The sequence below is a fragment of the Nyctereutes procyonoides genome, unplaced genomic scaffold (assembly GCF_905146905.1).
Source record: "Nyctereutes procyonoides isolate TBG_1078 unplaced genomic scaffold, NYPRO_anot_genome, whole genome shotgun sequence".
NCBI lineage: Eukaryota > Metazoa > Chordata > Mammalia > Carnivora > Canidae > Nyctereutes > Nyctereutes procyonoides.
Window position 1 is genome coordinate 55,811,167 of NW_026575140.1, and position 13,492 is coordinate 55,824,658.

The following is a 13,492-nucleotide window of genomic DNA, read 5'->3' on the forward strand; positions in this document are numbered from 1 at the left end:
GCCCCGACCTCCCACAGTCAAGGCATTCCTCACCTCCCTGCCCCGACAGAGGGTCCCAGCCAGCTCAGTGAGCAGGTGGACAGAGTTCCCCCAGTGAGCTGGCCCTCCAAGGGGATGGGTTCAGGGTGAGGTTATGTCCATCAGCTTTCAGGACAAATTCTCGGTTTATTAATTCTCCTCCATTACACAGGCAAAAGTAAACAAGCTTTTCTCAGGCAGCCTGGCACAGAGGCCTTCTCTATTCAAACACTGCAAGAATCGACAGGCTTGGAAGTATGAGCTCCCAGGCCCACTTCCCGGGGGGCCCCCTGGCCTCCTGCCCACGACGTCCCAGCCTGCCGAGACAGGCGAGCCAGGCTTTGTGTGGTGGCCGCTCTGGAGTCCGGCGCTCCCGGCCTGGGAGTGGTCTCAGCTCTCTGGAGGGAGCACCGGAGATCCTGGTCATCCGGAGAGCCGGAGAGAAGGTCAGAAAGGGTCTGGCCACAGCCATGGGCACCCCAACAAGCATCACACCTGCCCACTCACCTCTCTGTGAGCAAAGAACTTTGTAAGGGTGTTTATTTGATGCCTGCTTCCATTTACATCATGATTTTAAAAAAAAGATTTTATTTATTTTTTACTTATTTGAGGGAGAGAGAGAGCACCAGAGAGCACAAGCAAGGGGAGGGGCAGAGGGAGAGAGAGAAGCAGATGTCACGTTGAGCTGCAAGCCCGATGCGGGACTCGATCCCAGGACCCCAGTATCATGACCTGAGCCAAAGGCAGATGCTTAACCCCCTGAGCCACCCAGGCACCCTTAAATCATGATTTTGTTTATTAATTTTTTAAGATTTTATTTATTCATTCATGAGAGACACACACAGAGGGAGGCAGAGACACAGGCAGAGGGAGAAGCAGGCTCCCTGCAGGGAGCCTGATGCGGCACTCGATCCCAGGACCCCAGGATCACACCCTGAACCAAAGGCAGATGCTTAACCACTGAGCCACCCAGGCGTCCCTAAATCATGATTTTAAAAGCACAGAAAAAAGAAAGGAAATTCACAGTAATGAAATGAAAAAACTGCTAAGAAAGACTTTTCTAAGCAGGATGCTACAACTATTTCTAAGTAGTTGCTCAGGAGACTTTTCCCTGCTGGTACGGAGACGGTTGCATGCATGTTTTATATGATTTTTTTTTTTTTTTGCCTTCTAATTTTCTTCTTTTCATTTCTGATTTGGAAGAAAGAAAAGTTCCAAATCACTGCAAGAGGCCTAACCAAGCTGTAAAGCCCAGAAACTGGGGGGCAAGAGAGAGGTCGTGACCTGTAGTGCCCTTGGACGTGAGCTATGCAGGCCGCCCCGAGGAGCATGTGTCTCACGTCACAAGGAGGAAGCTAAAACTGTTAAAGGGAAGCGTTTTGGGGCACCTGGGTGGCTCAGTGGTTGAGCATCTCCTTTCAGCTCAGGGCATGATCCCGGGATCCTCGGATCGAATCCCGCATCAGGCTCCCCTTAGGGAGCCTGCTTGTCCCTCTGCCTGTGCCTCTGCCTCTGTGTCTTTCGTGAATAAATAAAATATTTTTAAAAAGGGGGGGAGCATCTTCCAGCTTCCAAACTGCTTCGCCCACAACCCAGAACTGGGCTAATTGGGAGGTTCCCTTGAATTATGTTTTTACAGAAAAAGTTCCCTCCATCTCACCTCCCAAGTATTGGGTGATACTACTTTTCTTTTTTTTAAAAGATTTTATTTATTTATTTCACAGAAAGAGAGACCACAAGCAAGGGGAGGGTGGGGGGAAGCAGGGTCCTGGCTGAGCAGGGAGCCCGACACGGGGCTCGATCCCAGGATCCTGAGATCATACCCTGAGCCACAGGTCTGCAGACACTTCACCCACTGAGCCCCCCAGGGCACCCCTCACAGCAATACTTCTAAATGCAAAAATAAAATACACAGGACTACAAGGGCAATGGGTTATAGTGAAATACACTTACCCAAATATTTTCCCAAAACCCAGCTCTCACAATTACAGTTAAATGATCTACACGCTACTATATTAATGATTATAAATCAGGACCTACCAGCGGGTCGGCGGGGGGTGGGGGTGTGGGGGTACCTTCCAAAAATCCTGACGTGACACCAACCACAAACAGTATCGCACCATCTCCTTCTCGCCAACTCGAAATGGAGTGACACTGGCTGTGACCTCTGCTGCCTGCCCACTCTGCCCAGGGGCCTGTGACACGGCGCACGGTTCCAGGCAGGAGTGAGGGGCAGTGAGGGTGTGACCCAGACCTCCCCCGGCCCCGGATCCTGTTTGCGGACCCCCATGCTCAGAATGCCTTTTTCATTCATCCCATCACCACCTCCTGCCGTCTCTGCAGCCCAGATCAGAAGGTGCTGGACACGCAAGCAGCTTGCTGCCCGGGGTGGATGGGCAGGAGGGGTACAGCTTCGAGGGTCTCACCAAGCCTGGGTGAGAATCTAGCCCGGGGGCACAAGGAAGCCCCCCCCCTTCCCTTTTAGTCTTGGTGGTAGCATCAAAAAACAATGCCCAGTGGCTCCATCTTCTTCAATCCAGCCCCGGGTGGGGGGGCGGGTACCACGCACGCCCAGCAGTGCCCTGATGACAGTGATTCTCAGGAGTCTGGCACCTCTGGTCCCTTCCCCTTCCCCCCAACCCCAGCCTCCCTGTGGCAAAGCGGGACATGCCTACCTTCTGGCTCCTCCACGCTGCTGGCTGCAGTGGTCGGGGGTGCCACGGGGATCTCTGCAAGGTTCAGGACGGGGAGAAAAGAAAATGAGGCGAGAAGATGTTATTTTTGACATTAGAAAAGGATGAGCAGAGCAAAGACTCCTCCCTAGGTCCTCCTCTCTTCCCTACTCCTCAGCCCCAGAGGAGGAGGATCAGGGAGGCAGAGGAAGGCGGCACAGGGGCCTTGTTCTCTCTGGATGCTGTCCCTCCACCCAGCAGGGACAGGAGTGGCCCCCCTGCTCGGTGTGTGTGTCATCACAGGGCTGGGCCCTTGGGGCAGCAGAGGCATTCCCCAGCCCCCCATAAGGATGCGACTGCTCCTCTCTGACCTCCGCTGGCTGGCAGGGAGGGCTCCCGTGGCAGGGGTGGCATGCCAGGGGCTGGGAGGTGCCCCACGTGTGCAGTGTGTGGGTCCGCACCCCTGGCCCAGGTTCCCACGGTCTCCCACTTTTCCCGGTAGCCGGAACATACTAAGGAAGATCCAAGGGCCCAAGAGAAGTGGGCACTTTACTGGGGTCATTGCCTTCCTACCTAGAACGGCAATTCTTTCCTATTAGCTCCTGACCCCGCCCTGTGCTCAGGAGAGTAGAAGAGGTTCAGCCAGTGTCCGGGAAAGATGCTCAGGCATCGACCAAGAGTCCCTGAGGGCTCCCCCCGCGGGGGCCACAGAGGTTTCCACGAATGCCCCAGACTCAGGCTACCAACTGGTTAGGGCTAAGATCTCCCTCAACCTCCAGACGGGATCAGCTGGGACCTGGGGCCTGGTGGGTCGAGATGGGCCCTTTGGGGCCTGGGGGCGTGCCTGAGACCCAGCCCTCCATTCATAGTCAGCTCTTGCCCCCAGGGGAATTTATCAGCAACAAGCCACCGGTGGCTCTGTCACAGCAGCTCAGGAAGAAGCGGACCTGGGACAGGCCCTCTCGTAGCCCTCAGGAGCTGCTTGGTCCTGAGGGCCAGGTCTGTGCAGCAACGGGGCTGGGCCAGGGACCACTGAGCCACAGTACTGCCCACCCCTGGCGCCTGGGGGGCCAGCTCCAGGATGTGCACGGAGGGCCCGGCTCCCAGAGCTGTGACAACACTGGCACAAAGCAACCCCCACCCAGGGCACAAGGAAGAGCTCCCAGAAACCCCAGGGTGGAGAGCCAGGTCTTCCGATTGTCAGTGGGAATGCCTTGGCGTCTGCCAAAGGAAGGGAGAAAGCACAGAGCAGGTTGGAAAGCGGGAAATCCCGCTTCCCAAAGTTCCCGTCTCTGAACCTTGGATCACCAGCTTTCATTTCAACATCCTTCCCCTTGGGGCTTTGAAGCGGCAGTTCCAGCCACTTCTGAGCTCCCTTGGTTTTCTTATGTTTTCAGAACCCCTGATGGCAGCGCTGGGTTTCCTCCCGGCTTTCTAAAAATGTTCACTTTGCAGCTTTTTGGGATAGATGGAAGAGGAAGGAGGGGTTTGGCAAACCGTGAGACTCCGACAAGTAGAGGTGGTCGCAAAAACTGCTTCAAGGTGCTCTGCCCCGGGTGGAGACTCAGCTCAATTTCCCGGGGGGCTAGGATTTGGGGTATCCGCCGTTACCCAACCCCCGTGAACGCCTTGGGTCCAAGGACTCTCCAGTGTGTCAATGCGCCCGGCTGCACGGGTCGCACGGTCTCCTCCGCAGCTACCCAGTCGTGCAAGTGGCTCAAAGCAGCCACAGACAGCAGGTACACAGCGGGCATGGCTTTGTCCCCATTAAGCTTTACGGACACTCCACTTTTCACTTCAATCGTTCCACGTGTCATAAACTTTGATCTTGGTTCCCATCAGGAAAAGACTATTAAATGGAAACACGGAACCCCGCAAAAACAGGCAATGGGTCAAAGCCCTGGGGATCAGCAAACCCCTGGTCTAGAGAAGCGGACTCCGTCCCTCGGGTCTGCCCTCTTTGCTGGCGTCCACTCCTCTTTTCTGCTCTCCCTGCTGGGTTGGGTCAGCCTTCCACAAGGAATCAAGAAAGCCAAGGCCGGGGGGTGGGGGTAGGTGGTGGGGTGGCGGGCCCAGTTCCCAGCCAGGCCTGACTTACAAGCAAGGCTGTCTCCACTCATCACACCTGAGACAATCCTACCAGGTGTGAAATATGAAGTCCCTTCTGAGCCAGGGCCCCTGAGGGACTCCTGCCATCTCACATACTCTGTCCTCTTGTTCCAGGAACTAACGGGCTCATAGCTGGTCCAAGGGGCCCCCCCAGGACCCATGCATGGCCCTCACGGCCCTTAGGATACATGGGAGCTCAAAGTGTCAGTCCTTTCTGCTCTGGATCTGCCAGGGCATGAGGATCCTGGGGTTCCCGCCACAGCAGCCACAGTGACCCCAGGTCCAGCTCTGCTGAGCTCCCAGCTCTTGCTTCCGCAAGAAGTCCACAGGCTTGGCGGTGGGGGGGGGGGTCTCCCATGGGGTCCCACTGAGCACAGGGCCCCGGACACACAGCACCACATCAACAAGCACTCGACCGGCTGCACATCAGCAGTCGGGGTTCATAGTGGGCTTCCCTCCCCCGCAGCCCAGCTGAAGCCCAGGGAGCCTCGCATGCACGTACTTATGCAGGGGGCGATGGGCGAGCGGCTCTGCTGGTAGCCCTTGGCACAGCGGTTGCAGGTGATGCCCGTCACGCCATCCTTGCAGGGACACTGGCCGGTGGTCTGGTTGCAGGTTTTGCCAGCAGCGCCCACGGGGTGGCAATCGCAGGCTGTGGATGACACCCAACAGGAGGGTCAGAGGGTGGCAGGGAATGGCCAACCTCTCCCTGGGAATCCCTCCCTGCCTTGGGGCGCCCCATGGGCCCCACCCCGGGGATGGGGAGGGGGCAGGCCCAGTCAAGCCCACACACATATTCTAGAAGCTCTGATAACTGGCCACCTGTGCCACCTGGCAATGGGGCATAAAAATCAGAATGGACCACCTTGAAAGGCTCAAGGCATCCAGGAAATAGAACAGGGGGGAACCCTCCAAAGCCCCGAGAGGAGGGCCCACACTCAAGGATGTTTTCGGGAAGGCAAAGGCCACAGGCTGATCACAAGCGGAGGAATCAGAATCTCCACAGGGTAAGTCTGTGCCTCCCCAGGTCCCAGGCCTCCATCCCTACCCTCCAGGTGGGAGAAGGAACCTCCCAGGGGGCCTCACAGAAAGGGAGACGCCATATAGCGGCTGGAGCAGGCCCTACACCCTTCCTGGTTTGGAATACGCTAGAAAGCTGGGGTTGCCTGGCCTGGCATGTTGCACCCCAAGCTCCCCTCCATGTGTTCCAAGGACGTAATCCCAGAGGACTCTGGGGAGGACATCCCCACTACTATGGGTGGATGAAAAGCTTGTAACCCTGCCCCAAATTCAAGCCCAGGCCCTCAACCCCAGTGTAACGGGGTTAAGGGTGAGGCCTTGGGTGATGAGCAGGTTTAGATGACATCTTGGAAGCCGGTGCCCTCGGGATGGCACTGGCGTCCATCTAAGAAGAGAAATAGAGAGATCTCTGTGCACAAGCACACAGCAAGGCCATCCCCTGCGCCGGGAAGCTGGCCTTCCCCAAACACGGGATCTGGGGTGTGCTACTTTTGCACTTCTTAGCCTCTGGAACGGAGAGAAATACAACGCTCATTGTCTCAACCACCCAGTCCATGGTGTTTTACTATAGCAGCCAAGATTCCCACCGACCCCCAGCTGCTCAGGTGAGAGTGACTCTACCAGCAAAGACGGGACACCGGAGGTCCCAGCCGAGTCCCGCTTCCGGGAACCTAGGGGTGGGCTCGGAGTGCAGGTGGCAGGGGGTGGGGGGGCAGGATGAGGTAGGCAGATGTGCAGCCTCCCCCGTCTGTCCACTCCTCTCCCCAGGGAAGCCCGGGTGTGGGGCGTGGAGGCAGGGCGCAGGGTTGAAGAGCCGTCTGCAGGAAGCTGCTAAGTGTTTCTGCTCCAAATGGGAAGAAAACACCCCAGAAAAGATGTGTGAGCAGAATGTCCAGCCAGCACCGCTTGGCGAAGTACGAGTCTGCTGGTGAGAACGTGGCCCCACACAGCCAGCCCCTGGGGGACCCCCCCACCCCCACCCCCGAGGGGCTGACCAGGAGAAGTGAAGAAGTCAGAAGCGGGAGGCAGAGAGGAGAGGAATGTGAGGAATTGTTAACGTTGTGTCTGGACATGTGGGAGCTTCTGGAAGCTCTCTGGGTGGGGGTCCTATCTGTCATGGTGCCTGGGTCAGGTTTGAGCAGGGCAGGGGTGCCACCCCGGGGATGTACCCCTGTGTGTGTGCAAGTGGTGGGGTCCTGTCAGCAGGCTTCTCCTGTTGCAGGATCCACGGGGAAAAAATAGAACTGTCCCCCTCTCGTCCCTGTAAACAGCAGTACCTCATCCTGTTAGGGACGTGTCTTCTTCAATCTACCCTAAATTCAAGTTCAGTCGTGCTCAACTGCTCTCATCTTTCTTTTCCTCTTCTTTCGTTGTAAAAAAAGACCCAGCCTGCTGCAAGCTGGGGACGATGCTGTGAGGGGGAGATGTCTGGAGACACCCTCTGACCCTTCCCTGTGCCCTCAAATCTGGGCCTGCGGTAGTAAGGCTGCAGGGGCAGGGGCGGCATCTCTAAGGCCACAGCCCAGGACCCCACTGTCCCAAGCCCAGCAAGGGCGCGGGGGCCGAGAGGATGTGGACTCCAGAGGCTCATGCCAGCTGACCTCCCGTGGCCTGCTGTGTGAGCCTGCTGGTAATGCCAAGATCCGTGCCAAGACCTCCTCCCCTCCGTGCTGACGGAACACAGCTGTGTGCCAGGAAGCTCTGGGGCCTAGTGCTTGGCGGGGAGGAGGTCACCAAAGGTTGCTCAGGCATCAGGGGGTCAGAGCCAAGTCACCCAGAGGCACAGATCGCCTTTCCCAAAGCAGGAGCTGTCCAGAGTACATTCTCCGGGAGGGGCGGGGGGCTGGTGTTGCAGGAGGGCTGCACAGGCCCTGCCCGTGGCCCCTCGCAGCTGGTGACCTGTCAGCTGCCCAGGCTGGCGTGCCGCCGGGGAGGAGCCAGGCGCCAGCTGACGTCGGTGGAGCCGAGGGTTATCCTCGGGGACAGCGGGGCAGCCGGCACTTCCTACGAGCCCGTCCTCTGATTAAAGCCGGGGGTGGGGGGTGCTTCGCTGCTTGGTTTCCAGTCTTTCTCCCAGGATTCTGCAAAGATTGTGAGTAACTGGCCCCTCTGCCTCATCTGGCAGAGGCCGCAGGCTGGATGTCTTTCCATGAAAAAAAAAAAAAAAAAAAAAGGCACCGTTCCGGGAAGAGAAGCTATTGGGGGCCTCAGAAGGGTGCTCAGGTCACCTCCAGGGCAGCTGGACCGTCACCAGAGCCCAGCATTCCTCGAGCCCAGATACCTGGGAACACCTGAGTGCATCCATGCGCTCTCATTTGCTGTCCCCTCGGGTTCCCCCCAGCAGCCTGTGGAGTCAGCACCACCACAGAAGAGGAGACTGCGGGCTGCCCAGGAAACACCCAGAGGAAGGTGGAAGGGGCCTCATCTCTGAGGGCATCACGGAGACTCTCACCCCCCCTCTGCACTTCTCGTTGTGCAAGGAGAAATCCCTGCTTACCTGGCTGGGCGGGCTTTCTGTTACCTGAGGGCCAAGTGTAATCCTAGCAGACTTGCATTGCTCTCATTCTCAGTGCCAAGCAAAACAGCCCCAAAGCATGGACCTTCCCCCTAAACCCTCAAGTAGGGAGAGCCCCAAGGGTCAGCCTCTGCACAAAGACAGGTGAGCTTTTAGGTGTGGGGACAAGTGATGGGTGACAATCTGCAACCTAGGATGAGGCAAGCTGCTGGCAATGTCCAAGGAAGGGAGGCTGAGCCCACCAGCTATGAAGGAAACACCAGACCCTGGCCCTTAGGGTGAGAAAGCCAAAGGGATCCCTCAACCTGGAAACACACACAAATTTCCACAAACTCTTGTTCACACAGAGCTGCTTAGACCCACACGGATGCAAACACGCACAGGCTCACCTGGCAACACAGCGGGCAGGGCAGCGGAGGGGCGGGACTGCACAGGGGCGTGTGTGTGTGGGGGGGGGGGATGTGGAAGTGAAGGGTGTGCAGGTCTTCCCCTGTGCAAGGGGCCTGGGGCAGAGCACCTTCCGCCCCTGGAAGCCCATCTGGTGACTCCTGTTTCCCTGGAAGTCGGCCACTCTTTCGGAGGAGGTCAATCCTTTCAGGGCAGGTCACCCTGTCTGCACGGGGCAGGCAGCACCTGGTCATGGGAAACAATCCACCCGGGGCTTTGTCCATAAAGAGAAAGGTGAGACCAGACAGAAGCCCGGGACCCTGAGAAGGCGGCTGGATTAGGTTTCTCACGCGCGCGGCGGGCTGGAGTGCCTCCCAGCCTGCAGAAGGGAGCCCCCGTCATTCAGGGACAGCCAGCACGGGGCACACAGGCAAGGTTTCATACGGGCATTGGCAGACCCGGGTCTGGGCCCATCCTGCCAGGACTGCTGTGTGACTCTGGGTCAGTGCCTCGCTCTCTCTGGACCACAAGTGCCTCATCTGTAAGGAGAGAGGTCTGCATACTCACTAAAGTCACCTCCTGCTCACCAGTCCAATGCTTGGTCTCTGTGGCTTCCAGGTCCCAGGCAGCACCCCACCCCCACCCCACCCCCTCCTGCTAGAGGTCACCACAGTCCTGGGCCAGAGGACAGGGAAGAGGCTCAGGCTGCTGGTGCACCAGGCCTTCCATCCACACCCACGGGTGACCCTGCCCCAGCACTGTGGGCTGTTGGGCTGTGCTGGAATCTCCTGGTGAGAGGAGCACACAGAGAGCCCTGGCAAAGCTGACCCCCAAAGGCAGACAGTCCTGACCCCAGCCACCAGTCCTAAGCACTGCCATCCCAGCTCCTTAGGATGCCCTTCATCCCAGGCCCTGAAGACCCACGGCCTCCATCAGGAGGGGATGCATGTCCCAGCCCGGCCTCCTGCACTGCGGCTCCCATGGTGGCTTTGGGAAATCCATCCTGGCTCCTATCAGGAGATCTGGCTACCTCTCCTGCACACCTGACCCCGGGGGGCCTCGGGGTTAGGCAGGACGCCCCAGGGCACATGCTCGTGGGGGAGAGGGGAGCTGGCTGGGATCCCAGGCTCCATGGGGCTGCTCCAGGCAGGAAGGGGGAGATGGAAGAACCACAGCACCAGCCTTGGCTTCAGAGGCCATCCAGCCAGTCCAGAGGCTTGGGCCTGGCCTCACACTAGGGACTGAACTGCATCCCGAGTGGTGTCCTAACCCCCAGCACCTCAGAGTGTGACTGTATCTGGAAAGAGGGTCTTTGAGGAGGTGAGGACGGTAAAAAGAGGTCACTAGGGAGGGCCCCAATCTGATACGACTGGTGCCCTTATACGGAGAGGACATGAGGATGGAGGGAGGACTACATGAGCATGCAGGGAGAAGGAGGCCACCCGCGAGCCCCAGAGAGGCCCCCAGAAGAAGCCAGCCCTGCCAACACCTTGGTCTCCTGCTTCCAGCCTCCAGAACTGGGGGAAATAAACGTCTCCTCTTAGAGCCCTACGGCCCGTGGTACCTTATTCTGCCTGCCCCAGTGCACTGAGACACATCTTGTGCCAAGCCCTGACTCACGTCTTCTTCCCCAGGCCCATCGCTGGCCTCGTGGGAAGGTGGACAACCAGCTCGGGTGTCCTGCTCATGCTGCCAGTGAACGGGGCTGCTCCCCAGAGCCGACCACGGGGTGGGGGAGGAGGAGGAGAGTAGGAGAGGATGGAGGAGGAAGGAGTAGGAAAGAGGAGGAAGGGGATGAGGAGAAGGAGGATGAGGGAGGAGGAGTGATAAGGAAGGAGGAGGAGGGGGAGGAGGAGGAGGGGAGGAGGATGATGGGATAGGATAGAGGAAGAAGGAGAAGTAGGAAGGAGGAGGAAGGTGACAAGGGGGAGGAGGAGGAGGAGGGAGGAAGAGTGAGACAAGAAGAGGAGGGGAGGAGCTGGAAGGGAGGACCATCAGGAGAGGGAGGAGGATCAGAGCATGCTCCATGCAGGGGAGAGTAGCACATGAGGACCAACATCTTCAGAGAAAATCAGGTTCAGATCCGAAGGGTTCCCGTGTCTCTTGTATGTGTGTTGGACCACTTGCAGGGAGCCCGGTGGGACCTCCACCCTCACTCAGAGGTGGCACGGGGAGAGGAAAAATGTCAAGCACTAAGTAAGAGGTGTCTAAAAACCTGTTTCTCCTCTGCTCCCCAAAGTGAAGTGAGGAGTACTGGCCACCAAGAAGGGCAACATGAAAGCTGGCCAAGGCTGCTGAGGTATTCCAGAACGGTGTTGGGGGGGGTGGCTGACACAAGGTGGCAGACTCGCAGGGTGGGGCTCTGGGAGGCCAGGCAGGAGGAGCAGAGAACGAGACCCAAGCTGCAAAGAACAAGAGGTCCAAGGACCCGGCATCAGAAAGCTTTATGGAAGCAGCTTCTCACCACCCTTGCCATCATTTCACGTGTGTGCAGCAACATCACTTTTGTCGCTGTCCAGTTCTCTGGGTTTTATCATGCATGCAGACTCAGAGTGTGACTATATCTGGAGAGAGAGTCTTTGAGGAGGTGAGAACATTAAAAAGAGGTCAATAGGGAGGGCCCCAATCTGATACAACTGGTGCCCTTATACAGAAAGGACATGAGGATGGAGGGAGGACCTTCTTCCCTCCTTATGCAGGGAGAAGGAGGCTGCATAAAGAACATTCCAACTCTCCAAGGAAGTCCCTCATCCTTCTCTGTGGCCAGCACCCCCACTCCGACTCCTGGTGGCCACGTATCCGTCCTGTCCCTCTAGCTTCACCTTCTCAGAACATCGTATCCTGGTACTGGTGTGTACAGTTCCGGACAGACGGATGGTTCATAGTCTGGGACTGGCCTCCTTTACTCAGCCAAATGCACCCGAGATGTGTCTGGGCTGCTGTGTCCATCAATAGTTTATTTATGTAAATTGCCCAGTGGTGCCCTATGGTTCACAGACTGCAAGTTTTTAGGGCAGATCTACGTTTAATTTTGCAAGAAACTGCAAAACTGTTTTCCAGACCAGCTGTGCCACTTTGACTTCCCACCAGCAGGGCGTGAGAGTTCCTCGCCAACACATGAAAATGTTTGTACTTTGCATTTTTGATGTTTTCATAGGTGTGCAATGGTATCTTGTGGTTTTAATCTGTATTCCCCAAATGACAAGTGACAGCTTCTACATGCAGCTGCCATCGGTGCATCTTTGGTAAGTACCTGTTCAGGTATTTCATCCATTCCTAATGGAGTGGTCTGTTTTCTTACTGTTGACTTTGGAGCGTTCTTTGTGTGTTGCAAATCACGTCCCATGTCCGGTGTGTGACACAAGCATTTTCTCCCATCTGCGGCACATCTCACAGAAGGAGCACCTTACTATGTAAGCCAGATGTGTCACTCAAGCGTCTCTTCTCCTGACTGCCCACTTGTTCGTGGCTTCCAGAGCTGCTGGAATGGGAGCTGGTCCCATCCCTTGCCTCAGCTCCCTTCCCTGCTTCCAGATGCTGGCACTGCACTTCCCTCAGCTTCTTCAAGGCTGCTGACTCCTCACATCACGGGTCTGGCCTCAAATGTTCTGTCCTCAGGGAGGTTGTGACCCTTAGCCACCTTGCAGAGCAGCTCCCTGCACCACCACGTCCCCCTTCCTCACTGCCCTGTGTGCTTCCTCCGGGTGACTTCCCACCATCTACATAATCTTCTACTCACTTTTTCTCCTTTACTGACCGCTGACCTCCCTCCAGAAAGTGAGCACCAAGGGAATGTGTCTGCCTCTGTCATCACTGTAACCGCCCCTCTCCTGCATGTAGCAGGTGCTCAATAAACAGTTGCTCAATCAGTGCTCTCATGGGGGCCAAATCCCCACCCTGGAGGGGAAGTGGGCAGGCAAGAAAGAAATCCTCTCACATCCTAGATCACCAGCAACCCCCATGGGGAACACCCCTCACTCCCAAATCCTCCATGCTCACGAGAAAGCAAGGATAACTGACGTCCAGAGGTGATGCACAAAGTGCATCTCAGCTGTCTGAGTCTTCCTCCTCCGTAGCTACATTTTCTTCACTCCCAGCAGGTGCTAACAAGGCACCAAAGAATAAATGTTTCAAGTTGCCCTACTTCTGCTCTCCCTGCCACCTTGGGATCAAGACGCCCAAAGCAGGAAGTGGAAGGGGAGGGGAGCGCCATAATCCCAAACTGGGTAATTTGACCCTCTGTGATCCAGTTAACCAGAGCCTTCCTGCACCTGATTTACAGCAGAAATAGAAAGGCACGTGTCCTATGAATGGCTCCCAGGGAAAGACGGAGACAAGGAGAGACAGCATGCGTGCATGTGCATGTGTGTGTGCAAACACAGGCTTGGGCCAGGCAGGTAGGGGCTGGACACCAGCACAGTAGGTTGGCACCAGAGCACCTCGGTCCCGTGCAGTGGGGCAGTGGGGACCAGCTGGGACCTTGCAGCCCCTCCCCACCCCAGGCCAGGAAGGAGCCCCTCAGAGGCTGCCAGGTCTTTCTTAGTGGCGCTTTCAGACGTATTTTTTGCATGCACACAGCCTGACTCCACCTCTCCGCTCAGCACCTCTACAAGCACCGACTGAGCACTCCTCTCTGCTGTTCAACTCGTTTACCATTTTTGGATCCCTAAGTACGCCGATCCTTTTTGGAGAGTGTGGAAGAGCATTAGGGCAAATCCCCAGAGCCCTGCCCCATCCTGGGGGGACTGGGGCATGGAGTCCACGCCAGAGA

General features: G+C 57.0%; 1 protein-coding gene across 4 annotated transcripts in view; it reads right to left on the reverse strand.

Annotated features, from left to right (window-relative positions):
- The window catches only part of NTN1 (netrin 1), a 188,130-nt gene that overhangs the window by 43,249 nt on the left and 131,389 nt on the right, over positions 1-13,492 (reverse strand). For all 4 annotated transcript variants that reach the window (XM_055306705.1, XM_055306704.1, XM_055306707.1 and 1 more), the window contains exons 4-5: positions 5,302-5,451; positions 2,694-2,747 (exon numbers count right to left, since the gene is read on the reverse strand). In XM_055306705.1, coding sequence (XP_055162680.1) covers positions 2,694-2,747; positions 5,302-5,451 — 204 coding nt within the window. The remainder of the gene's footprint in view (positions 1-2,693; positions 2,748-5,301; positions 5,452-13,492) is intronic.